This window comes from Chelon labrosus, assembly GCF_963514085.1.
Source record: "Chelon labrosus genome assembly, chromosome: 24".
NCBI classification, from domain to species: domain Eukaryota; kingdom Metazoa; phylum Chordata; class Actinopteri; order Mugiliformes; family Mugilidae; genus Chelon; species Chelon labrosus.
The window spans coordinates 11,722,697-11,749,035 of NC_140357.1; the positions used below are offsets into that span (position 1 = coordinate 11,722,697).

At 45.4% G+C, this 26,339-nt stretch overlaps 3 protein-coding genes and 1 pseudogene across 15 annotated transcripts in view; all 4 read left to right on the top strand.

Annotated features, from left to right (window-relative positions):
• LOC311509568 (transmembrane protein 237B-like) overlaps positions 1 to 1,669 on the top strand; it is a 3,830-nt pseudogene extending 2,161 nt beyond the window's left edge. The window contains exons 7-13 of the transcript XR_014699906.1: positions 12 to 105; positions 206 to 363; positions 445 to 577; positions 672 to 863; positions 938 to 1,176; positions 1,256 to 1,377; positions 1,465 to 1,669. The product of XR_014699906.1 is annotated as a transmembrane protein 237B-like (transcript). The remainder of the gene's footprint in view (positions 1 to 11; positions 106 to 205; positions 364 to 444; positions 578 to 671; positions 864 to 937; positions 1,177 to 1,255; positions 1,378 to 1,464) is intronic.
• Positions 1,670 to 2,072: 403 nt separating this feature from the next.
• Positions 2,073 to 6,176, top strand: cyp20a1 (cytochrome P450, family 20, subfamily A, polypeptide 1). Its single transcript, XM_084574882.1, has 13 exons — positions 2,073 to 2,381; positions 2,948 to 2,997; positions 3,090 to 3,256; positions 3,379 to 3,524; positions 3,598 to 3,765; positions 3,897 to 3,975; positions 4,257 to 4,369; positions 4,458 to 4,512; positions 4,620 to 4,740; positions 4,822 to 4,933; positions 5,120 to 5,184; positions 5,407 to 5,496; positions 5,587 to 6,176. Exons 1-13 carry the CDS (start codon positions 2,310 to 2,312, stop codon positions 5,735 to 5,737), a joined length of 1,389 nt encoding a protein of 462 aa, XP_084431008.1. The 5' UTR covers positions 2,073 to 2,309; the 3' UTR covers positions 5,738 to 6,176.
• Positions 6,177 to 6,507: 331 nt separating this feature from the next.
• Positions 6,508 to 26,339, top strand: part of abi2b (abl-interactor 2b) — a 50,725-nt gene continuing 30,893 nt past the window's right edge. The window contains exons 1-12 of one of the 10 annotated variants that reach the window (XM_084574056.1): positions 6,508 to 6,661; positions 9,671 to 9,838; positions 9,920 to 10,096; positions 10,789 to 10,922; positions 12,474 to 12,620; positions 13,570 to 13,697; positions 13,872 to 14,072; positions 14,750 to 14,914; positions 15,725 to 15,808; positions 16,314 to 16,499; positions 16,582 to 16,801; positions 17,476 to 18,759. In XM_084574056.1, coding sequence (XP_084430182.1) covers positions 6,545 to 6,661; positions 9,671 to 9,838; positions 9,920 to 10,096; positions 10,789 to 10,922; positions 12,474 to 12,620; positions 13,570 to 13,697; positions 13,872 to 14,072; positions 14,750 to 14,914; positions 15,725 to 15,808; positions 16,314 to 16,499; positions 16,582 to 16,757 — 1,683 coding nt within the window. In that variant the 5' untranslated portion in view covers positions 6,508 to 6,544 and the 3' untranslated portion in view covers positions 16,758 to 16,801; positions 17,476 to 18,759. Of the gene's footprint in view, positions 6,662 to 9,670; positions 9,839 to 9,919; positions 10,097 to 10,788; positions 10,923 to 12,473; positions 12,621 to 13,569; positions 13,698 to 13,871; positions 14,073 to 14,749; positions 14,915 to 15,721; positions 15,809 to 16,313; positions 16,500 to 16,581; positions 16,802 to 17,475; positions 18,760 to 26,339 lie in introns of those variants that run through there. The other 9 variants (XR_014699779.1, XM_084574055.1, XM_084574057.1 and 6 more) reach the window with 9 other exon arrangements.
• Positions 19,975 to 25,564, top strand: LOC311509059 (T-lymphocyte surface antigen Ly-9-like). Of its 3 annotated transcripts, none has more exons than XM_084574099.1 (10): positions 19,975 to 20,357; positions 20,633 to 20,705; positions 21,437 to 21,580; positions 21,771 to 21,896; positions 22,024 to 22,112; positions 22,239 to 22,335; positions 22,413 to 22,565; positions 22,980 to 23,105; positions 23,189 to 23,352; positions 23,517 to 25,564. In XM_084574099.1, exons 2-10 carry the CDS (start codon positions 20,639 to 20,641, stop codon positions 23,610 to 23,612), a joined length of 1,062 nt encoding a protein of 353 aa, XP_084430225.1. In that variant the 5' UTR covers positions 19,975 to 20,357; positions 20,633 to 20,638; the 3' UTR covers positions 23,613 to 25,564. The 3 variants fall into 3 exon arrangements, with proteins under 3 accessions (XP_084430225.1, XP_084430227.1, XP_084430226.1); XM_084574101.1 differs by having other exon boundaries at positions 25,273 to 25,564; XM_084574100.1 differs by lacking the exon at positions 19,975 to 20,357 and having other exon boundaries at positions 20,455 to 20,705.

Below are 26,339 nucleotides of genomic sequence, written 5' to 3' on the forward strand. Positions count from 1 at the left end.
CGTGATTTCAGACCTTGAAGACGACCAAGCCGAACTGGTGAACGGAGACACAGCGGATCAGACCACAGATGGAGAGGAAGTGGTTAGAAAACACAGGAAGAAAAAGTAAAAATGCTCTTTACAAAATGATGTTAAATGTAGAATCATGTAGTAAAGTTTGATATTTGAGACGTGGGACTGTCTTTTCTTTTCTTTTATTTTATAGGAGGTCAAAAGTCGCTGAGTCGCACCTCCCTGAAGAGTTGGACGTGGAAGAGGGCGACATTATCACCGACACCCCTCCTCCCATCCCCCAGCACTCCCTGTTCACGGCCCCTCAGGGTCAGAGCCAGCCGGTCGGGAAGGTCTTTGTGGAGAGGAACAGTGAGTGACAGATAAACACGATGCTGCAGTCGAGGCTGTTAAGTTGAAATTCTCACTTTCACCTTGTTTGTTCTCCTGCAGAGCGTTTCCAGGCTGCGGAGCGCTCAGACTGGAGGAAGACCAGCGAACAGACTGAAAACATCATAGACTTCCAGCACATGCAGCCGACGTGGACGACCAGAGACGTTTCTCTCAGAGTCCACGAAGGCTTCAGGTGAACAAGAGATGACTGTTATACTAATAAAGTAGCACAGTGTGTAGATAGAACAGTGGCTGAATGTCTCCCCTCCCGTCTCTTTGTGTTTCAGGATGTTCGGTCTGTACTGTCACGGCTTCCTGGCGGGCTACGCCGTGTGGAACGTGGTGGTGGTGTACATGCTGGCCGGGCAGCACCTCACCGCTCTGTCCAACCTCCTGGAGCAGTACCACAGCCTGGCGTACCCCTCCCAGTCCCTGCTCTACATGCTGCTGGCCATCAGCACCGTGGCCGCGTTCGACAGGTAAACCAGACTGAGTCTCACCCCGTGCTCCATATGAAGAACTTCCAAGAAGATCACTGATGTTTTGTTTTCAGGGTGAATCTGGCTAAAGGCTCCATGGCTGTGCGGGAGTTCATCACGCTGATCCGGTTGCTCTCGCCTCGTTCTGTGAGTCCTCCGCCCTCCAGACGGTGATTACGACGACCGTGTTGTTTCGGTTTCCGTTGACGCTCTTTGCTTGTTTCAGTGTATTCTCAGCGCTCGTCCTCTCTCTGAGCCAGCAGATGACCAGCGATCGAATCAACCTCTACCCCTCCTTCAACTCAACGTTATGGTGAGCCCTCCGCAGCCGTTTTAAGGGTCTGGGTTTATTATAAAGCCTGGATTTGATTCGTGAACTGTTTCCGCTCTAGGCCTCCAGGGTCGGAGCACCAGATCCTCCACCCGTGGGTGACCGTCAACCTGGTGGTGGCTCTGCTGGTGGGCCTGGCCTGGATTTTTATCGCCACCAGACCTGAGACCGACTACACTGAAGGTGAGAGACGAGACCCTGTGCTGCTTTATCCACCGATCTAAACGCAACTCCACCTTAAACACCTGTCTTCTTGTCTTTCCTCCTCAGTTTACCTGATGGCCATGGAGATCGAGCCTCCGAAGGCAGAGGACAAATCAGAAATTACCGCCTGAGAAAGAAATTACTGCACACTTCTATATTTATCGTCTTTTTGCACATGTTTTTGCAGACTGTAAATGTCTTATAGATTATTTTTGTATTTTTGAAACGTGTTTGTCTCATTTTAAATACAGGATTTTAACAAACCCAACAAGTGCTTCTTTATTTAACCCAGAGGGAATTAGACACTTCTGATACTAGCAGAGGGGGAACAGGTGTGAACCTATATTAGAAGTCCTGCCTTTAAACTAAGAAGCGTCAGAAGCTAAAGTGCTAAAAGAGAAGCACCAAAAAGAGCTGAAATGACAGTAATGTGATAAATTGACCTGAAAGTGTTGTGTAAACTCTGAAATAGAGGTTTGAAGTGTTAATCAAAGTGTAAATTGTGACAGAAAGTGAACAGAAACCGTTCTTTGACTTGAAAACGTCAAAAAATGTCCATTAATTGTAAAGAAATTGAATTACAAGTAGTTATAAACAATGGCAGCCTTTAAAAAAATCTATTTAATAATATTATCTGAAAGCAGCTAAATTATGAACAATAAATAAATAGTTTAAGTTGAGTATTAACATTAAAACCAGTCACTTGTAAACGGTCCATTCAAAGAGTTGGATCATCGATTCCTTCTGAGTTCCATTAGTTTCCCGTCCAGGATGTGTAGTCGAGCGCAGATAAACAATCATAGCCCTGCAGTTTTTGTTGACGTGGTAACGGTGTTATCAGTTTTGGTGGAAACATCCAAATATCCATGAGTAGAAGTTGGCAAAAACAGCGCCGATAAAAGCGAGTAGTCATGCTGGACTTTGCCATCTTCGCCGTGACTTTTGTCATCATCTTGGTCGGCGCTGTTCTCTATTTGTACCCGGTAAGTTTAAAGCTAGCTAGCTAGGTACATTAGCGCTGCAAGGCTGCAAGGGTCCCATTCGAAAGGGGGTTTCTTTGACGTGTCCTTTCTCATACAGAAGCTGGGACGTCTTGTATAACACAGTTGAAGATAAATACCAAGTCTATAAGACGTTTGTAAAAATTCGGCATTGATTTAACTTGACAATAATTAACCTAATTTAGTGATACACAACTATAAAAAGTCGTGGGAAGCAGTAACAAGATAAAACACGTGACATGTTTTTTTAATAAGATCCTTTCAGGTGTACAACTTGTATGCCGAATTTACCCAATATAAATAACTGATCTGTTAAACTTAAATTATAACGTACAATGTATGTAGTTAGTACAGTGTAAACAAGGAAGTGTTGAATATACGGATTTTTCAATGAGATTCCGTGCAGCTGAGTGGAACGCCTTTTTAAATGATCTAGCCGGATTTAGGACAGGCATACACAACTTTGTCAATTAAAACATTTACGTGAACGCAATTATAGGCATAAATAATCCAAATCACATTTATTTTATCATATATTGTGTTTTCAGTCGTCCAGAAGGGCCTCTGGTATCCCAGGTCTCAACCCCACAGATGAGAAGTAAGCAATCTTCCTTTATTCATGCACAGGATGTTTTTCTTTTAAATCACATACACTGAAACCACTCATGCTCTGTTCCACTGCTCCCTCAGGGATGGAAACCTGCAGGACATCGTGAACAGAGGAAGTCTGCACGAGTTCCTCGTCAGTCTGCATCAGGAGTTTGGGTCTGTGGCCTCGTTCTGGTTCGGCGGTCGTCCGGTGGTCAGCCTGGGCTCCGTCAACCAGCTACGGCAACACATCAACCCCAACCACACGAGTAAGGCAACCAGTCTGACCTGAGTTGATGCCTCGCGGAGTGTCCTCGACAATGTGGAAATCAGATTATTCTCATACACGTTGAGGTTGAGAGTTGTTCCCTTTTATGCTTTTTGCTTTTAGCTGACTCCTTTGAGACGATGCTGAAGTCGCTGCTAGGTTACCAGTCAGGTATGGGAGGCGGGGCCAGCGAGACGGTGATAAGGAAGAAGGTGTACGAGAGCGCCATCAACAACACCCTGAAGAACAACTTTCCTCTTGTGCTCAAGGTGAACACGCTTGTTTGCTCCTGAGAAACATCATCCGCGTGCTTCCTCAGCTGACTGATGTTTGGTTTCGTAGCTGGTGGAGGAGCTGGTGGGAAAGTGGAGGTCGTTCCCGGAGGCTCAGCACACCCCACTGTGCGCCCACATGCTGGGCCTGGCCATGAAGACGGTGACCCAGCTGGCTCTGGGGGAGCGCTTCAAAGACGACGCAGAGGTCATTTCCTTCCGCAAGAATCACGACGCGGTGAGAAAGCTTTAAAAAAAACACATTTACTGGGATATTTAAGGCGTTATGGGTGAAATATGTGCTCTAGTTTCACCACAGTGGACAGAAAACTTACAGTTTTGGGTTTAATTTCTCTTCTAACTCCCCAGATCTGGTCGGAAATTGGAAAAGGCTACTTGGACGGCTCCCTGGAGAAGAGCTCCAGCAGGAAGGGACGTTATGAGAAGGGTGAGCGAGTCCAGCCTCTGCTCCCGCTGCCTCACACCTGCTGCGTGTTGACGTGGTTCTGTGTGGAGATTGAGAGGCTCCGGCGTTATCTGATCTGGATTTAAAGCCTCTTTTAAAGCCACACAGCTAGAAACTGGAGACTGCGCACATCCACCTCAATCGGCAAACAGCCACTGTTTGGAGGGATCTGTATTGATTTATCTGCCAAGGACAGTTGTCAGACTTGGCAGAAGTAAATTTGGGATGCATTTTAAAAGATTTATTTCTTCCTGGCTCGTCAGCCCTGTCAGAGATGGAGTCTGTGCTGCTGTCGGTGGCCAAGGAGAGGAAAGCCCAGAGGAAGCAGACGGTGTTTGTGGACACTCTGCTTCAGTCCAGCCTCACGGAGCGACAGGTGAGAGAGGAAGAAACCGGAAAACCGGTTTCCGCAAGTATCAGAAATAAGTGCGATTGAGATTGAGAGCGTTGTTTGTTTGTTTCAGATCATGGAGGACTGCATGGTTTTCACTTTGGCTGGATGTGTCATCACCGCTAACTGTAAGTGACCAGCAACAACAAAACACTTCAACCAATCACTGCTGCAGTTATATTGACTGCCATGCTTTCAATCCCTGCAAAATATGTGCGTCCCTGTGCTTTCCCAGTGTGTATTTGGGCGCTTCACTTCCTGTCCGCCTCAGAGGAAGTCCAGGACAAGCTGTGCCAGGAGCTGGAGGACGTTTTCGGCTCCGATCCGGTTTCCTTGGACAAGATTCCTCAGCTCAGGTGAGACAGATGCTCTTCTCGAGCCGTCCTTATTATTATTCTTATCCGCTGGTCTCATCGAATGTCCGCCGCTCTGAAAAGATACTGCCAGCAGGTCCTCAACGAGACGGTGAGGACGGCCAAGCTGACGCCCGTCGCGGCTCGGCTTCAGGAAGTGGAGGGTAAAGTCGATCAGCAGGTCATCCCCAAAGAGGTATTAGGATTCCTGCTCTCTGCAGCTGTCTTCCTGTTTGTTTCTCTTTTACCAGCTCCAATCAAACAGTATCCATCAGGTTTTTATATTTAGATAAACGGCCTCTGAAGCTTTTTATTTAAATGTGGGAACGTGGTCAAAGAAATATTCATTTAGATGTTTGTTTCCTTTGTTGTCATGTTTCAGACTCTGGTGATCTACGCCTTGGGGGTGGTCCTGCAGGACGCTGACACCTGGAGCACCCCATACAGGTTCACTTTTCACACCTCTGACATTTCACCTGAAATACCAAGTAGGACGTCCGGCTTCTGGTGGCGTCTCCTTAGATTTAATTCATGCTGGAGTTTGTAAATTCCCAGTTGCCATTGAACCATAACTTACTGAAACTTTGCAGTTAAAATAGCCTCATGTTGTTGGTTTTTCCACCTTGTTTCAGTTCTAATTCGTCCAGTTTCTACTTTGACATCCCACAGGTTCAACCCAGATCGATTTGAGGAGGAATCAGCCAGGAAGAGCTTCTGTCTGCTCGGTTTCTCAGGGAATCAAACGTGTCCAGAGCTCAGGTACGTTCAAAAAACCTAAACACACAAACTCCCTCAAACCTAAACGAACCACTCACTCTGTTTTCATTTATTTAATCTGATCTCCGTCAGGTTCGCCTACACCGTAGCCACCGTCCTGCTCAGCACGTTGGCGCGGCAGCTGAAGCTCCAGCGGCTGAAGGGGCAAGTGGCGGAGGTCCGATCTGAGCTGGTGTCCTCGCCGAAGGACGAAACCTGGATCACCGTCAGCAGGAGAAGCTAAAACCACGACACACTGGTTAAATAAACGTGTCCGAAATCATTTCCCAGCTACATTTTTATATCGTTTTAAAGGCTCAGATCTTTGCACACAAGTCAAACCAGCACTGTCTTCCAGTCACTGTCTTTCTGGTGCTTTTTTTTTCTGCACAATATTTGGAGGCCTTAAAGCACATTAATAACTTTACATGATTGCACTCGTTGGAGGAATCCCACCGCCGGCTCTAATGATCAATTACGTTGTGGGGAAGAAAAAACTCCTCGATCAACAGCCTTGAGACAAAATTCCTAGTGGCTTGGACATTTAATTGTCTATTCAGACGGACAACACCGCATTTGGATGTTTCATTCCTTTTTTTTTTTAAAGACGTCTTATTAAATCTGTATAAAGACTTTAAATGAGTTTGTGTTTTTTTTTTTTTATACATAACTGCTTATATTTAATTATGAAGCTGTAAACTTGAATAATTTTCTAGCTTTTGACCTAGTGTTTGCAGCTGAAGCTTCAGAGGGAATAAAAAATGAATAAAAACCTGAATAAAAGCTAATGAATTTAAAGTTTAAAGTATTTTATTCACTTGTTTTTTTTTTCTAAACTGAAAACTAATCAAATAAATCTAATTTTGCACACTATTCAGCCTCTATAGCATTAATCAGGGTGCAGGAAGCTTTAATACATTTCTGATTTAGACCTTATTAATTTCTGGGAACCCCTACCAGCTGTTGGGAGAGCCCTGCAGTACCGCACACGGCCGCAGCGGCGGCGGCGCCAGAGAGCGCGCACACCTCTCTCTCCGCTAAAGATGTGAAAATGGCGGAGCTACAAATGCTTCTGGAAGAGGAGATTCCAGCAGGACGAAGCGCACTACTAGACAGCTTCACCAATTTGGAAAGGGTCGCGGAGTACTGCGAGAGCAACTATGTCCAGGTAGGCTGTCAGAAGCGCGGAAGGGAAGAAGGGGGTAGTTTGTTTGTTTTTGTTTTTTCTCTGACGGGCATCACGGTGGGGCGAGCTGTTGCTAGGCTAGCTGTGTTAGCTAGCGGAGGCTAACGCGAAAACAACCTCTCTTTTGCTGCTTTTAAATCAAAAAAACAAACTGACGTGTTGTCATTTTGCCACTACACTCGTGAAAATGTATCAGCGTTTCTTTAAGGGTCACGTTTTTCTTAATATAGCGACGTAGTGCTGCTTGAGCATCCATCGTGAGCTACGGGTTAGCCGGCTAGCTTGTTAGCTAACAGCAGCACCAATGGTTTAAAATCACCAAAACAGGCACCGTGGAGATTGATTTGCGGGGATCTATCACTCGCGCCACAGCAGCCAGGTGATTACACACACCTGTGAGAGATGTTAGATGTTTATTGACTAATCTCTGGTCATAAACCGCCAGATTATAAACACCTGATTTACGATGTGTGGCTGAAGCGCTGCGACTTAACGTTGCAGCCACGTTATTACACCTAAATAATGCACATGTAAACGCGTTAAAAGTGTCGGAATTAAAAGGTTTTCACTCGGGCTTGGATGTTATGATGGAAAAGGACAGTTTAGTGTTTCATGTAAGGGCCCAACATAGTCAAATAACTGCTGCTGATTTGCATGAGGCTCGTGTGTAGACGGATCCATTCAGCCCTTTTCCCCCTGTTCTGCAGGTGTGATCTCATCTTTACAGGCTTTGATAGGTGAGAAGTGTTGGTGTTGGTGGAAAGCGGTTTTGACAGGTGTGATACTGAAGTCTGACATCCCTGATGAGCAGGGCTGATCAGGTCTGACAGGTTAAGAAGAAGAAGAAGAGGGAGGAGGAGGAGGAGGAGGATGTTGGCAGCTTGCTGTCTGGCGGGTTGCCCTGCTCTCTTCTCACTCTGGAAGGTTTTTTCCAGCTGCTGTCAGATGTGTAATAACATTTATAGTCCAGTTAGACACAAGTAATCACTGGGAGGAAATTTATACTGATACTTAACCTCCTTAAGTCCTGTCTTTTTATCTTTGAGGAAGTTAAACACGTTATTTATAGACGTTTCGGTCCCAAACATTCATCACCAGCTGCACCTTCTAGGAAACAAGTCTGTGCGTTTTGCTGATTAATACTTTAAAAAATGTCTCTCCTGCCCTGAACCTGTTTGAGGACCTGTTTGTCTCCATACTCTTCTTGACAATCCTTCGTCCTCCCACACGCCCTTCACACGGTGCGGTTTGTTTGTTTGTTCGCCGGCCGGCTCGCCGAAATGAGTTTGATTCTGTCTCTCTCTCTGTTAATTCTTTAGAAATGTGTCGCTCTGCTTTCAGCGCTGAAAGAGAGCAGCAGACTTATTTCCTCTGAGGTTTGCCGCTGTTTGGAGTGGTGGGGACACCCCCGGCTCGTAGCTTTATTGCCTCTTGTTGTGTCAGCGGAGACCGAAGAAATCAGAGCCGGCTTTATTCTGATTCGCTTCACGTCGACTGTGTTGTACCAGCGGCTGATTTACATCTGAGATGTGGTCAATATCGTGTCCTAGATTTATTTGGGGGGGGCGGGCTGTTGGTTTTGATCTTAAATACGATCCATCGGTCAATATCCAGTCGTAACCCAAAGGCTGCTGTGACCTAGTGTTTGTTTACTGGTCGTCTGCTGCAGATTGTTTTAAACAATTTAAACATCAGACTCTCAGATCAGCTCCCCTCTTCTTCGTCCTATTTCTTTTCTGGCCTTTCTTCTACGTCCTTTTTCTACTCCTGCTCCTCTCCCTCTTCTTCTTCCTCGTTATTCACATGATTTATAGTTTATACTTGCAGTGTATCTACCTCATAGCCGACATGTGTGTCCTGCTCCGGGTTTAACTTCTACACTTGTCCGCTGGTGTGTTGACGTCGTTCTGTTTCAGTTTCTCTGTGGCGTTTAAAACTGAGCAGCTCATGTTGGAGCAAATAAATGTTGAACAACGGTTGCTGCTTTTCTGAAACCCCTGCAACATCTTTAGGGATTGTAGTTGCGTTCCCACTGCTTCTATCACATCCCGTAATTTAGCGTATTTGCGTCGTAGGCTAGCCTAGAATCTAGACGCGCCCCTAGCGGCAGCAAATTACATTTGCTTCCAGGGTCAGTCTAGTTACTCTCCGTTGACTTGAGATTTCGAAAAATCCAAGATGTACCGGGCCAATCACGAGTCGGTGGGCAGGCTTAACATGATGACGACTGACCTGCGACCATAAGTTAAGTGAATTACGCGTGAGTTCCCCATCCTGCTAGAACTACCAGAGCGATGGCTGCTGCTAGCGAACAACTTTCTTTCCAATCGGCTTTGGCCGCCACTCTGAAAGACTTGAAGTTAAGCTTTTCTCAGAGAAAAGAACAAGAAACTGCACTGAGGTCGTTCTTACAAAAGAAAGGATGTATTTGGAGTTTTGCCAACCGGATACGGCAAAAGTTTGATCCACAGCTTAAAAATGATTAATGCAGGAGAAACTCAACCTGTAGGCGAACTCATAAAAAAAAAAAAAAAAACAGGATGCAACAAGAACTATTTAATATCTATTAGGATAAGTTTTTTCCACAACACATGCAAGGAACTCTCTTTTCCGTCGCTCTGACTATGTCACCTTCTTCGTTGCTCTGACTGGTTGTAGCGCTGTCCTGTTGCGTGGAGAGGGAGTTTGAAAGACAACCGTTTATCCCACCCCTCCGGTTGAGCCCTGTCTGTGGAGAGTGCCCAGACCCTACATTTAATGTGGGTCTGGCTCGTCAGGCTAGTCGTAGGCTACAGCGGCGTAAATTTGATGCAGAACAATAAATCTTTTTTCTTGGATACTAACAGAAGGAAATTACTTTTTTAAGTGCCTTTTAGATTGAGCTTCATTAGTCTATAAATGTGCAGTGTGTAAGTATTTCGAATCTGATGTGGTCAAGACGTTTAACCATCCTCACCGTCCTCAGATATTGACCGTCTCTCTGTCTTTCAGTCTCCAGACAAGCAGAGGGCGCTGGAGGAGACCAAGAACTACACTACCCAGTCCCTGGCCAGCGTAGCCTACCTGATCAACACACTAGCCAACAATGTCCTGCAGATGCTGGACATCCAGGCGTCGCAGCTCCGCCGCATGGAGTCCTCCATCAACCACATCTCACAGGTCAGGAGCTGACAGATCTCCTCTTTGACTCATCTAACAAAAACAAAACAATAACGAGCACCTCTTCCTCCTGTTCTCTAGACGGTGGACATCCACAAAGAGAAGGTGGCCCGGCGGGAGATCGGCATCCTCACTACCAACAAGAACACGTCCCGCACACACAAGATCATCGCCCCGGCCAACCCAGAGAGGCCTGTGCGCTACATCCGAAAGCCCGTCGACTACAGCCTGCTGGACGACATGGGCCACGGAGTCAAGGTGCTCAGAAATGTCCTGATTACTGCTGATGGTGGCGCGACTCATAAACACGTCATTGAGTCCTGGTTGTAAAGGTCTAGAGGTCAGACGTGTGTGTGCGTGCCGTTCAGAAATAGAAATGTGGTTTTGTAAACGTTCAGCTCGCTGCAGGAAATCAGATGGAGAGGACTTTGTAGAGGTCAAACACTTAACGGTTGGGTTTCAGTAGCTTTCAAGTAACGTAAGAAAAAAATCAATGACTTGGTCGTTTCACCGGCAGCAGGAGATCCGTCTCCTGCTGCCGGTGACACGTTTCTTTCTAGTTATTCTCGTGTTTACTAACCCGGTGAGAGCGGCTCAGCGCTGAGCCCGAGTCCAGCTCTGCTCGACGCACCACATGCTTGAATAATTGTTGTTTTCCTTTCCTCTTTGACGCACTAATCACCCGATTTCTTCTCTTTCTCTCTCTCTCTCTCTATGCTTGCCTAATTTTGTTTATTATCAACCAAAGTGGTTGCAAAGGTTTAAGGTAAGCCTTTCAAAGTAAGAGCCTGAGTCTCAGTTTTGTGCTGTTTGTCAGAGATGCTGTTTGCTGATATCACAGAGCTACGTTAGCTGTGTTTATGCTAAGCTAACTGGCTCCAGTTTCATTCAGAAAGAGGTGACTGTTTTCGTCGTTGCTGTGATCTAACGGACGTGTCCCTCTGCGACAGGCCAGCGCTCAGAACATGAAGGCCGGAGGAGGAGGAGGAGGCGGCGGCGGCGTCGGCGGCGTCGTACTCCCTCGCACTAACCCTCCCACACAGAAGCCCCCCAGCCCACCGATGACGGGGAAAGGGACCCTTGGGTATGTAAACACCAGCTCCGATGCTCTGATGGACGCACGGCGTGCAGGAGTCCCATCAGATGGTAGCTCTGCTCACCTCGAGCCCTTCACATGGTTGCTCAGAGTTTCATCATCGCCCCTTCACCTCCTTGTTGAGTTAGCGTCCTCCGGGGGGTGGGGTTAGAGCTCCGGCTCACATCGCTGAGTCCTGGTGAGATGGGTTTAGGAGCGTCGGCTTTTTAAAAAGTTCAGGGAGACTCTTTAAGGTGGAAGTTTGTGAAATTAGGTTCATCTGTTTTGGGATTATTTTGACGCTGGCTTTAATTATGTTCATCGACTGGACTCTAAATTAAATACCAGTTAAAGAAATATAAAGTTAGGGCATCGAAGAGCTATAAGAATATCAGAATGAACACAAGGAGGATTTACTGTTAGCTTTGATGCTAGGAAAGAGCTGGTCTCTTCTGAATCATACTTTGAATTCATATTTATGTAAACAACAGATTAATATATAATCTGAGGGTGAGAGTTTCAGTCTGCCAGAGCTCCGGGGGTATTTCCTGTTTCCTGTCCTCACTCTTGAAGGTGTCTTTTGTCCCACAGGGTCCTCTGCTAGCTTCTAAATGTTGTGCTCTTGTCACCTTTGGGACCTTCCTGGGCGTCCGGTGCCGTCTGCGTGAAAATGTGTGCGTTTGTGTGTGACCCCCCCATCCCCACCTCCCCTCACCCCCGCCACTCCGTGACCTCCAGTCTTGTGTGGCGATTGATTGGTTGTGTCCCTCCAGAGGTGTCTTTTTGTCGTCTCTGTCCCTCCAAGACGCATGCTGCCGATCAGACCAGCCACCGCTCCATGATACACCGGGCGGTACATCTTCTCTGTGACTTTTAATTTCTCCTCCGTTACTTTATTTATTTATTTATTTATTTATTTTTTTAACTTCTTGTGTTTGTGACCCAGCCCCCGCCCACTCCTGGCTGCCCCACATTCCTCATAGCAACGTTTTGCCATAGCAACAGCGCTCAGAGATGGGTCACCCCGCCGTGCCAGCTGGGAAATGTACACGCCGGCACATCTTAGCAGGCCCAGATCGGTTTATCACGGGGGTTGTGCTTTATTTCTGTTGATCTGCCCCGTGTTAAAAGCAGAGGACGCCATCGGTGGAGCGCCGCTGTCGGCTTAGAAACCACTTTCTGTGTTTTTTTATTTTTATTTATTTAATTAGACGGCTCAAGAGCACATTAGCAGAACAGACGTTAATCACTTTAAGCCAGTTTAAAGAATATGGCTTCAGTTAAAGTCACTTAATCAAGTTAACACATGCAGACAGTTTTCAGCCGACAGCGGCGCCATTCGTCCTGACTCCTCCCCCCCCACCGACGCCACCTGTGGACCTCAGCCCCAAACGTTCACCCCCCTGTCATACCCCATTTTTTAAGTTTGCACTTGTTTGTTTCTTGCTCTCCTCCTCCTCCTCTTCCTCCCCCTCTTCCCCTACACTCCTCTATGGATGCCTCCCTCCCTCTCTCCCTCCTCCTCCTCCTCGACTCCTGTCCTCCTGACCCCTCTCGCAGGCGCCACTCCCCCTATAGGACGCTCGAGCCGGTGCGTCCGCCCGTTGTCCCTAACGACTACGTCTCGAGCCCGACGCGCAACGTGGCGCACCCCCAGCAGAGCCCTGCACGCACTGCATCCGTTAATCAGAGGAACCGCACGTACAGGTACCCCCATCCCACCTCCCAGCATGCCTCTCTACTCTACTCGCCTTAAACAAGCCCCCTTTATCCTCCTCCTCCTCCTCCTCTTCCTCCTCTCTTCTTCTACACTGAAAATGCGAGCCAGCTTCTGAACACTTGTCTCCTCCTCCTCCTTCTCACTCCTTACACCGTTTGTAGCTCAATGCAAAGCCCAGATTGAGATTATCTTAATTAACTTGGCAGCGTCGTCCCCACCGTCCCGTCCCGTCTCCTTTTCATCGTCTGCCGTTAGAGAAACAAAAAGTGTCGTCACTGCGTCCCATCTGTTCTCCCCAGATGTTTTTAACACACCTGCTACCGGTGACAGCTAACGTCTTCCTCCTCCTCCTCCCCCACCCCTCGACTCCTCCTCTCAGCACGAGTCTTCACCTTCACCACTACTTCATCCTCAGCTCATCCTCTTCATCATCACACAGAGCGTCCCGATGCTTCCTGCTTTTACGTCACCTCCTTGTCTTTGTCACCTGTCTCACGTGTCCTCGTCGATGCTTTCCGGCTGCTTTCTTCCTTTTCTTTTCTTATATATATATATTTATCAATATCACTGTCACATGGTCATTTCAAAGGCATTCAGCTCTCGCTACTAACACATCAATGCTCTTGAGGGTGTCGCTTTATTAGACTGAGACGCTGAGAAGCCAGAAAACAGAAAACAGAGGTGGCATGAGTGGATTCTTGTTTAATAATTCACTCAGGTTCATTTAGTTTAACGTTCTCCAGGAGTTTTTTAAGTCCATGTTCCTGAGTTTAGTTCCCGTGGCTCCAGAGTTTCCTGCAGGTTGAATATTAGCTTTATATTTCCTCAAAAGACAAACCACGCCCGCGTCGTGACTCAGTTTGTATCAGAGCGTGTGTGTGTCGTGGTTTCTCTGTGGTCTTGACGTGTTTTGCCGACCCCCCCCCCCCCCGCCAGCAGCAGTGGGAGCAGCGGAGGCAGCCACCCCAGCAGCAGTCGCAGCAGCAGCCGGGAGAACAGCGGCTCCGGCAGCGTGGGCCTGCCCATCGCCGTGCCGACGCCGGCCCCGCCCACCGCCTTCCCAGGTAACGGCCCGCGCCCCCCCCCCCCCCCCCCCCCTCCGAGGCAGGGTCCGCCGTGTGTCTGAAACTAACTGATCTTAGGAGTCTCCCCGTCTTCTCTTCTTCTCTCTTCTTGACCTCCCTCACGTTTCTTCTCTCTCCTTCCTTCTCTTCACCCCCCCCCCCCCCTCCTCTCAGCCCCCAATGCGCCCAACTCCGCTAAGCCTCCCCCCAACACCGCCACGACCCCCGGGCCCCCTTCTTCTGCCCTAGACGGCCCCCCACAGGCCCCCAACGTCCCCATAGAGATCCCGCCTGTACCCCCACCCCCTCCCCAGCTCCCTGCCTCCACAGCCCCCACCGGCACAGGCCCCGCTACTTACGGCAACCCTGCACAAGGTGAGTGCAGCCCCCCCGCCCCCTCCACTCCATCCTGACATGCTCACCCTCACCCTGGATGTTCAGTAAAGCTGCACGGTTTAGATTTTTCCAGTCAGGATCAGAGTTTTGCTTTAAAAACTCCACAGTGAACCTTTTTAAATTATTATTTCAAGCCTCAAACTTTTATTTGAGCTGTCCAGAACTAAATAACGAAGACAGCTCTTAAGAAAAAGGCTTATATTTAAATTGGATGAGTATTTAACACATCTATCTCAACACGTGCAGCTCTTCTGTCTCAGAGTCTCCATTGACGCTGCTGGACGCCCCGCTCTTCATCCCTCCCAGCTTCTCATTAGCCGCCAGCGTCTGTGTCGTTGTTGTTGATGATGTTAATGTGGTTCCTGTGTATAATGCATGAGCTGCGTGGTGGAGCGCTCCTTTTATTTCCTGCGTGTTTATTTGTCCTTTTTATTTATGGTGTTGTTGAGTTATTTTCTGTGGCTGATCAAAGCTGCAACGCAAATGTTGAACTTTTAGATAAAATTAAATATTTTTCTGCATGATACAAGCAGGTTACCTTAATTCTACTGTTATTGTTTCTTCACAGACTTAGTAATATTGAAGTACTTTAAAATAAAAGCTCATACCAGAAGTTAACCGTGCCTCTGCTGCCCCCTGCTGTCGCCTCCTCTCAGGTGCACCCCAGTTCTACAGCATGAACCGCCCCGCGCAGCCGCCCCAGAACTCTCAGGTGGGAGGCTCCCTGCCGTACCGCCGGCCCTCGTCCGTCACGGGCCAGCCCAACGCCGTGCACAACCAGAGCCAGCTCAACGGGGGGCCGCACTTCGCCCAGAACCAAGGTACGCCCTGATCTGACCCGTCCAGATCCTGGAGGCGTTTAGAAAGTATAAAACCAAGACTGGAAGATAAATTAATCTTTTGTTTTCCCCATTCTGCTGATTTAAGAAGCGTCTCCTGTCATTTCTCATCATCTTCACATCTTCACCAGCGCTCCGTGTTTACAATCTTTTCTGCTTCATTTGTCAAACCTGTCCTCTTCCTGGTTAAATTCGTTTCATTTGGTTTGGTTTAATTTTATGAGCTTTACTGACATTGACAGAAGTTTGGATGATCATTGAACCATTTCCAGATGCAAATTTCTTAAAAATACAAACTTTAAAGGCAGATACACGTCATTCACATAACACATTGCATTATTTTTTTCATTTTTAATTAATAACTAGTGTAAATCTTTGAGATTTAGACCGTTAATTGGGCTAAACAAGTGGAATAATGGTTAATTGATAATATTTTACTCATCAAATAGTCATTTCGTCAGAACTTTCTAATCTTTTATGCCTCTATCTTTGTTCAGACCTGCTACTAACATTCAACCTGAGTGTTCAGCTTTAAGTACATGTGTTCACACCTGGATTTTAAATTCACCTGTCGCGCTCCGTCTGTAAATAAACAACAAGCTGAGTACCAGGTCTGAACACGTCCTCCATGTCTGTGCTTTGCTAAAATCATTGTTGACTATCTTGTCTCATTTATTCTCAGCTCCTCCTGTCCTTTAACTTCCTCCTGTGCTCCTCTCTAACCTTCTTCTCTGGTGTCTCTGTCCTCCACGTCTCTTCTTCGTATCGATTGATACCGATCGGTGATAGCAGGCCCACTCGCGCCCCCTCCCCCCGCCATGCAGATCACCCCTCAGCTGCCTCTCATGGGCTTCGTGGCCCGAGTTCAGGAGACTAGTAAGTGGCTTTTAGCTCCTCTGCTCCCTCTGCATGACCACCCCCACCACCTCCCCCCTGCTGTCAGTCACTGTCAGCGGGTTCGTCGTCGTCTCCTGCTGTTTTTAGTTTTAATGATGAGCCGCAGACATCAGCTCCACCACATTTAGCTTTCTAGTTTAACTTCCTTTTTATCAGGAACATCTGTGGGCAAACTCACATGAGTAAGTGTTGCTGATTTTAAACTTTTAATCCACATTTTAAAATAGTTAAACTGACTGGGAGGTGACTCCAGGTCCCTGTGGAGCAGATGTTGGTGGCTGGCCGGTCATTATACAGATTTAGAAAGCATGTAGAGCATGATATGAACATGGAGGCATGTTTGTGAGCATGATGGTGCTGCATGTTGATGCTTTCCAAGTTCTCCTGCATGGTTTGTTTTCAGATGCATGGAAGAATCGGCGGCACGCCTCCTCTCGACTCGAGGGCGATTTATTTATTTATTTATGTATTTATCATTGTTTAGTCTCAGACGTGCCGCCTCCACCTCCGCCCTCCGAGGAGCCGGTGTTCGAGGAGCCCACACCTCCTCCGCCGCCGCCCGAGGACTACGAGGACGACGAGGATGAAGAGGAGTCGGCGGTGGTGGAGTACAGCGACCCCTACGCCGAGGAGGATCCACCCTGGGCTCCACGCAGCTACCTGGAGAAAGGTGTGCGATCACAACATAATTATAGAGGTGATAACAGTTAGCCGTGATTATATTTGACGTTTTCTTTTCTGTCTCTCCTCAGTGGTGGCCATATACGACTACGCCCGCGACAAAGAGGACGAGCTCTCGTTCCAGGAGGGCGCCATCATCTACGTGATCAAGAAGAACGACGACGGCTGGTACGAGGGCGTGATGAACGGAACCACCGGCCTCTTCCCCGGCAACTACGTGGAGTCCATCATGCACTACGCCGACTGAACAAGCCTCCTCCCCCCTTCTGAGCGGGAGGGAGGAGCGTTTTGGTGGGGAAGGGGAAAAGGGGGGGAGGGAGGGGGAGAAGGGTTAAAGGTCAAAGACTTTGATCAAGACAGAGCATGATCACCTCCGAGGAGGAAGATGAAGCCGTTTTTAAAGAAGGTGCAACATGACAAACTGATGCCCGGTCATTCTCTCGACATTGTAAAACAACCACTACTCTAGATATGTCCTTCCCCTCTAATATTTCTTTATTTGACTGGACTGGACGGTGATGGATCTGTTACTTTAAGAGTTTTGTGTTACTCGATGAAGCCACTACATTCATTCTTTTCTCCTTTTTTATTATTTTTTTGTTGTTGTTGTGTTTTACCAGTTTGCCCTTATTTATTTGTAGTGGTGGTATATGTGGTGAGCAGGTGGACGGGGCTGCTGAGAGGGATTTAGTTTACGTGTCGCGGCCTCGGCAGAAAGGGCTGGAGGAAAATGCCTTCATGTGCACATTATCTCCTCAACACTCCAGATAAGAAAAGTACCCTTGGCGGGGATTAGTAGTCGCATTAAGCGCGGGAGTGTGCCAAAGCGAAGATGAGCACATCAGATGTCTTAAGGTGGGACGTGAAGCTAGACAGGAGTTCCCCAAGAGTGCTTTAAGTTAAGATTTTGTGCAGTTTATTTGGATAAACGTGCATTTTTTTTGTGTGTGTGTGTCCGGGTGAAGGAATCGTCGTCCAGCCCTCAGATTAAGAGCGGGAGATCCTCAACTGCACAAAGACCTGGATTTTGAAGTCTGCAGCTCCTGTTTAAATAGAAGTATAATCGGTCACCTGGCTGGTGAGGCTAATCAACATTTTATTTCAATTTTTTTTTATTTTATTTTGGCTCAGAGGGGAGTTTAGCTTGCAGAGCGGCAGACTGCATGTTTCAACGAGGAAAACAAACCTTTCATTTCTCTTCTACTGATGATTAATGTCTTAATATTTTTAGATATGGTGTGGTTTGGTTTTTGATATTCGCCCACTACTACTACTACTACTACTACTACTACTAGTACTACTACTTCCACGACGACGCATTTAGGTCATTTCTAAGATGCTTGTGCCATATTGAAGTGTGTGTCGCTGTTCAGAGGTTATCACTTCATTCGCAATAAATTGGCCAGAGTGGGGTGGACTGTCGTTGAGCTACAAATTCCGTTTTCCCTCCCCCGAGTTGTTTTTAAAATCAAAAGCACATACATTTGTAGTTTTAAAACAAAAAAAAAAAAAGTGTAGAAGAAGAAATAATATAAATGTGAGATGTATTATGTCCTCAGATTAGGACTTATTGAATATGAAAAGAAGCCAGCTGTTGTGTTGAAATGGTTTTAACCGTCGCAAGCCCCCGATTAAAAAAGAAACGCCGTCGGTTTAGGCGTCGTTCGTCCTCAGTGCGATTTTCAATACGCTTTGGGTGTTTGCGAGGGCTCAGTGCTTGTACTTATGTCAGAATCTTTATTTTCTATTAAAAAATAATAATAACAAGTGGGTCTGTATGTGAGTCTTGCATGCCATTGTTCTTATCTGTACTGGTGTCCCAAAAACCTACGTGGCAAGATCACCCATTTCTAAAAAGACAGGCAGCCCTGCAGCTCTGACCAGGTACCACCAGCCTCATCCAAAGAGACTGTACAACTTTACTTCGAGCCCGAGTCCCGGGACGTCGCCCTCCGACCCGTGGTGGGAGGAGGGACAGTAGCCGTCATTACGTCAGTGGTGAAAAATGTTTGTACGCTGCTAGTGAATCCTGCAGACGAGGTGACTGGGAGTGAAGCTCTTGTTTTGTGACACTAAAAAGTATATACGGCCTTCGGTCTGCAGGATTCACAGCTTCCTGGAGTCACAGGCGTCCCTCGGGATGTTTAACAGTCCATAATGCCATTGTGTTGCACAGTTAAAGTTGAATTGCAGAAGTATCATATTTGTAAAAATCATGAGAACAAAGACAATAAAATTATTAAGATTTATTGGTGGAGTAATGTCTTGCTTCCTGTTTGTGATTGGATTGGAAGGTATTTTTATTGACAGATTATTCCTCTGACACCGATGTCTGTTGGTGAGGTGAAAACAAGTATTTAACAGAAGAAATATCAAAAAATAGGTAAAGAAAAATGTAATTTGTGCAGCAGCTGTGCCAAATGTAAACAAACTACAAGTTTGCTTGATTAAAATTTAACTTTACTGAGCAAAAGTAGAACCTATTCAGTGTTAAATGGTTATGGCAAACCATTTAGTGAAAGGCTGCATCATATTTTACATGTTTGTTTAAAATGTACCAGAAAAGTAATAGATAAATGTAGAAGTACTGATATTTAGTTTCAAACTCTTTATTTTACAATCATATCACCACCTGGCCCTTTTGGTTAATATTAAGCCTGTTAGCTTACTAGCCTGATGCTGCATGTAGGTTAGCTAAATGAGCAGCTAAGCTATGTTAGTTGGTTGAGTTTAAGAGGGTGTTAGCCAACCCAGTGAAAAATAAATAAATAAATAAATTATATACAGTTTTAAATTTAATATAATTGGCCTTATATTGCAAACTTAGGGAAGTCACTTGGCCCTTTGTGTACTGTATGTGGGTTAGCTAAATTAGTTGCTAAGCTACGTTAGCTGGCTAAGTGAATTGACCGGGTGAAAAATAAATAAATATACATATTTATATGATTTATTTATATATCGCTGTGTATATTAGCTAAATTGCTAACTTAATGAGCAGCTATGCTAAGTTTAGCAACAAAGGAGAAGAGGGTGGTTGATTCTTGGTTGTTTTTTTGTTTTTGTTTTTTTATTTTGCCATTGAAATAGGCCATCACCTCTCAAAATAATTTCATAATTGGCAAAGTGACTCAAAAGACACTGGCAGAGTTACTTAAGTTTTTTTGTTGTTGTTGTTGTTGTTGTTTAGTTTTCTTAAGTTTGGTTTAGTTTCTAACCTTATGCTCCACTGAGGAGCCTACAACAAGTCACAGTAAAACATGAGCATTTTTTGCCATAATTAGAACATTTTTAACATTTTTTGTATAAACGGTTTTAACTTGACAAAATTAACAATCTAAATGGATTATTATTTTATTATTTATTTTAGTGTAACGCTACAGTGAAGAAACATTTACATTTACATCTCAGGGCGCGATCAGCGGCAGCTTTGCGCATGCGCCATTCATTTGCCGTCTGGACGCGGAGTGGCGTGAGTCTCCTGTGCTCCTCTCTGCTCTGACTGCAAATGCACGGGGCTACTGTGAGACTGACCCATGGACTGACTGCCTCCGAGTGCTTTGGGACGGGGGAGGGGCTCACGGCAGCACCTCACGCTTGTTGAGGGCAGTATGTGCTTTCACATCAGAGTCTCCAGAACCAGAAAAGTCTCCAATAACACCAGAAAAAGTCGCTAGATTTGTCGCTAGTCGCTTTTGACAAAAAAAGTCTCCAAGAGGATTTGAAAGTCGCTGGATTTAGCGAGAAAGTCGCCAAGTTGGCAGCACTGGGCAGTTTGAGGAAAATAATTAATTAATAGGAAACGTTTCTAAACTTAATCGGTTTCAAGCGCTTCGCTTTGTGATCTCAGGTAAGTTATCAATAATAAATAAATTGATTAATATTTTGATTAAATAGCCTTTTTACGGCAGAAACCGTAAACGTTTTTGAGAAAGTGCACAAAAAGTATCTGCGCAATTGTATTTACTTTCAGTTTCACAAATGCACCACAAAAAACGCGGTTGCTCCTGATTGTCGTTTAAAAACTGCTTAATTTATTTTATTCACAGCTTCTGTTTCCTGGAATAGTTTCTGACATTGTTAGCAGTATCATTTGTGTTTTCTGTCTGATTTAAATGAATTTAGAGGACGATGAAGTCAGCTTTAACCACCGTGTTGATCACACTTTTAACTCTGGAAACTGTCCAGACCAGCTCTGGTAAGTTTAAGTTTTGTTGAGATATACACAGCAAATAAAACTGTATATTAATGTTTAGTGTTTGAGACATAGAAACTCATGCTTGTTTTTCTATCAGAATAGAGGAATATATGAAGAAACAAATCTTGTTTACCACATTAACCTCCCAAGGAGATTTATTTGTATTTTTTACATTTTCTGCACTAAACAAACAATTCAGATGGTCGGTGTCAGTGTTGTGGTGTTTTTGTGGTGAAATAAAACATGAAAATGAGAGATTATCTTACTACAAATTAAAATTAAGTCCAAAAAGTCAATGTAAATAAAATGTGGGGTGTTGTTCTCCTCCATTAATATTCTATTTATCCAAGACCCAAATGATAGGCTACTGTGTGTTCTACAGGAGTATACAGCTACACAAATATAGTTTAGTTTTATAATTTAAAGAATGACAGATTTTCAAGGATTCTTTATTGTCATTTCAACACATTTTGGTACATGGGATGGAACGAAATTTGTTTCTCTGGTCCCGATTCAAGCCATAAGTAAAAAAAGAAAAAAAGTATGAATATAGAATAGAATAAAGGTAGCTAACTAAATATAGTACAAAATAGCAAAAAGTGTATAAATATCAACAGTATAAAAAGTGTCAGCATTGTAATAACTGGAGATTAACTGCAATGAATGACACAGTAATATCAGTCCTGTACCACTGAGGTAGTATGCATGTGATATTGTTCTTTATTTTACAGTCATCTACAAGAAAGTAGGAGACACAGTTGCCCTTAGTCCAGGCTCTGTGGATGCTCCCATCACCAGCATAACATGGAGGCATAATTCAGAACTCGCTGTGGAGTGGAATGGAGACAAGATTGACTTCTACCCAAAATTCAAAGGTATTTAACACCTTTAATGAAACCCTTAAAAACAAAACAAGTTGTAATTAATAAATGAAGTTGATCTTTACAGGCTTAACGTCTTCTATTTGAAGTGATTCAGATTTTAACATCTTAAAAAGCTTTTAAATGTAAATAACTTCTTAAAATTCAAGTAAAAACCTTAAAAACATGACTTATTGTCCTTTAGGTCGATGTACGCTGAATACCACAACTGGAGAGCTGATCATCTCAGGTCTGACACTAAAGGACAGCGGCAGCTACACAGCAGAGATCAACAACAGAGTCCAGGTCCCAACTGAAATCCTGGTTATCTGTAAGTGGAGGAAATATGACTGAAGTTTGTGTTTTCTATATTAATTTATTCATCTGAACTCTAATGACACCCACTGTGTCAGAAAGCTGTGATGCTGAAAAGACCCACTGTGTTCTCACCTGTGAAGGCATCACTACAGACACTGGACCAGTCGTCTATACCTGGTGGTCAGGTGATGTGATGAAGAGTGAAACCAAGGAGCTCAAAATAACAAAGGTGAATGTTTGTGTGTGAATCAGTAACAGACAGATGAAGTAATTCACACATTCATGCATCGCTCTGTGATGTTCAGGATTTTATTTTATGAGCTTCAATCTAATGTAGTTTTTACTGGATTTCTAGGAGGAGAAATCGTCTTTCTTCAGGTGTATGATGATAAACCCATTCAGTGCTAAAAGCAGCAAACAAGTCGTCAACCCGGTCCTCATCTCCAACACAGGTGAGTTGTCACAGCATCAAATATCTGATATAGTAAATATCATAAAATTATGTAAATAACTTGTTTTTATTTTGCAGATAATCCAGACAAATACGAGAAAGTAGGAGACACAGTTGTCCTTAGTGTACGCTCTATTGCTGCTACTATCAGTAGTATAGTATGGAAACATGGATCAACCGTTGCTGTGAAGTGGGACGGAGGCGAGTCTGTCTCCTACGGGGACTTCAAAGGTACAGTCACTCATTATTTAACAGTTAATGGTTGTATGCAGTGATTATCCACAGAGTTTTGAATGTTGGTCAAGTCCTTGTTCTCTTTAAGAAAGTATAATCCTTTAAAATATCTCTCAAAACACAAAAAACACATTCAGTCACAATCCAGGTTTAAAGTTGGCGAAAACCCTTTTAAAAGAAAATTATTAATTAACTTTTTACTCCACTTAGAAACAGTTTGAGATCAAGCTCTAACTTGCTCCTTTGAGATGTTGCTTTAAGATATCCACATACTCTTCCTTCTTCATGATGACATCTGTTTTCTGAAATGCATCAGCCCCTCACAACATGATGCTTCCCCCCTTTTCACCCTTTGAAAATCAAGTAAAAAAACTATTAAACTATAATTATACCTAACAATTATACTTTTAGGTCGCTGCACGCTGAAAACCACATCTGGAGAGCTGACCATCTCAAACCTGATTCCAAAGGACAGCGGCAGCTACACAGCAGAGATCAACGGTGACGCCATCAGAACAACTAAAATCATGGTTATCTGTAAGTACATTGTGACTGAAGTTTGTCTTGAATATTAATTTATTTATTCATCTGATCTCTAATTAAATGTTTGTTTCCATCAGCTGCCGTTCCTAGACCCACTATCTCCAAACGCTGTGACGCTGAAAAGACCCACTGTGCTCTCACCTGTGAAGTCAACACTAAAGGCGCTGAACCAGTCAGCTATTCTTGGATATTATATGACATGGTCTTGTTGAATCAAACCAAGGAGTTCAACATAACAAAGGTACAAACATGATGATGGTGTTAGTAGGTGAATGTGACATATTCAAGCATCGCTCTGGGACTTTACACCAAACATCATCTTCTACAATCTGGAAGTATAAAGACAAAAGTAGCATTTTGGTTCATGAGCTTCAAGCTAATGTTGTTTTTCCTCTGGATTTCTAGAAAACGGTTAAGGATTCGATTGGCTGTACGGTAGAAAATCCAGTCAGCTTCAAAAGCAGCGACAGAGTCAACAACCCTTTCATCACCTACAACTAGGGCTGAACGATTTGGGAAAATAATCTAATTGCGTTTTTTCCCCCCAATATTGCGATTGCGGTTTAATATGCGATTTTTTATTTATTTTTTATTTGATCCTATTTTTTTCCCAACAAAACATAATGAATGATTTAAATATGAACAACACAATATTAGATACATTTAGTGTAAAATGTTCTTTCCTATAGGCTAGGCCTATTTGTTAGAATTAAATTAAAAGATGTATGACTTGAAATAAATACATTTTTATTTAACTGCTCATTACAGAAACATCTGTGGCTTTGCCACTGTGCATTTAAAGGGAAACTACTGTTTTTTACAACCTGGACCTTATTTCTAGCATAAAATATCATCATTTACTCACCAATATCACTTTTGTTTCATTTGCACTTGTTCAGGAGAGAATTAGGGCATCGAAACGCAGCCTCTAAATAATATTATCTGCAGCGAAACTCGTTCATTTCACCAGTACTTTGTTATGATACGCTAGTGCTATTCCCGGTTGAGTCCTGAGTTACGTGTTACGTCTTCTGACCTCTGAGCGGCGCGCGCACCCGCTACGGTCGGCTTGTTTACCAGTAATTTGCTGCTGCTATGGTTCGTCCACAACCTCAGAGTCGTACAAATATTCAGCCATGTTGCAAAAAACTAGCAGTAGCAGATTACAGGTAAACAAGCCGACCGTCGTGGATGCACGCACCGCTCAGAGACATCGTCCAGGTCAGAAGCTTATCATCCGCGTTGCTCGCGTCACGTGACCACCTTGTAATCGCACAAGTTGCGGTTAGAAAATCGCGCTTTATCATATCGCGATATTATCGCAAATGCAATTAATCGTTCAGCCCAACCTACAACAGTGAGTTTCACATCAGTAAATATCTACACAGTGATCTCAGAGGGCTGATCTGTGGAAGAGGAGTTTAACTCATTCATTCAACCACTGTTAGAATCTTTTAAAAGATTCTGTCCTTGGAGCTGGTAACTAAATAAACTAGAAATAAATCTAAACTAGATTGATTCATTCATGTTGATGTACAAGGAGATCAGCTAACATTAGAATACAGGATGCTTGAAAACCATCTGAAGATTTATTCATTTATTTATTTTTTTGTAGACAAACTGTATTGGATACGCATACTGTTAGTGGCCTTGTTTCTGGTGGTGGGAGTTAGTGTTACTTGTCATGGTTCTGTTTCTGTGTTCACGTTTTGAGTTTTGTTCATGTTTCTTGTCTCCCTGTTTCCTGTTCTACTTCGTTGAGTTTTTGATTTCCTGTTTTACTCCTTGTGTTTCTCTGTGTTGATTAGATCATTGGTTTCTCCCTGTGCCTCTTGATTTCTGTCACCTGTGTCTCGTCACCCCTTGGTTCCTTGTGTGTGCATATATAGCCCTGCCTTCCCCTTTGTTCCTGTCGCGTCATTCCCTATGGTTTGTTACCCTGTGTCCCCATGGTTTTTGGTCTTCTGTGTTTTTGCCACCCCGATGTGTTTCTAGTGTTTTTTGCCTGAGTCTCTTGTCTCCTTTATTTTGTCTTTTGAGAGTTTTGGATTTTAGTTTGCTGGAGATCCTGCTCTTTCTGCAGCGCTTTTTGTTTCCTTTTTATTTAATTAAAGACCTGTTTTGCCGACTCGCGCCTCCTCACTTTTTGTCCTGCGTTTAGGTCCTACCTCCCCCCTTGGACAAAACCTTAACAGAATGACGCGTCCACAAATGGACCCAGCGGACTATACTGCTTTCGATGAGGAGGAAAGGAGGCAAGTTATTTCTTGTTACTGGGAGCAAATACTGGACAGCAGACTTTGGCTTAGGCCCGATTACCAGCCTCTTTTTTCGGGCACACGTTTGGCCATGAGGGCCCCAACGGGGAGGTCGGGCCCTTGTGGACGCCATGGAGGCAGGCCTGCAGGCCGGCAGCCGAGGGTAAAACAGTCTGTCAGCCACACGGTGGTGGTTCCCCGGCCTGCTGACCTTCAGCCTGCCAACCTCCAGCGATCTTCTCCTGTTCTGGCTCCCACGTCGGCCTCCCCTGCGTCTTCTGCTCCGGCTCCCAGGTCGGACTGTCCCGTGTCTCCTGCTCCGGCTCCCAGGTCGGACTGTCCCGTGTCTCCTGCTCCGGCTCCCAGGTCGGACTCTCCCGTGTCTCCTGCTCCGGCTCCCAGGTCGGACTCCTCTGTGGTTCCTGCTCCCGCTCCCAGGTCGGCCTCCGCTGCGGTTCCTGCTCCGGCTCCCAGGTCGGTCTCTCCTCTGTCTCCTGTGTCTCCTGTTCCGGCTCCCAGGTCGGACTCCGCAGCGGTTCCTGCTCCGGCTCCCAGGTCGGACTCCGCAGCGGTTACCGCTTCGGCCCCGAGGGTCGCTTCAGCTTCGGCTCCGAGGGTCGCTTCAGCTCCGGCTCCTGTCCCGGCTCCGAGGGTCGCCTCAGCTCCGGCTCCTGTCCCGGCTCCGAGGGTCGCTTCAGCTTTGGCTCCGAGGGTCGCTTCTTCCCTGGTTCCCGTTCCGGCTCCGAGGGTCGCCTCTTCCCTGGTTCCCGTTCCGGCTCCGAGGCTCGCCTCTTCCCTGGTTCCCGTTCCGGCTCCGAGGGTCGCCTCAGCTCCGGCTCCTGTCCCGGCTCCGAGGGTCGCCTCAGCTCCGGCTCCTGTCCCGGCTCCGAGGGTCGCTTCAGCTTTGGCTCCGAGGGTCGCTTCTTCCCTGGTTCCCGTTCCGGCTCCGAGGGTCGCCTCTTCCCTGGTT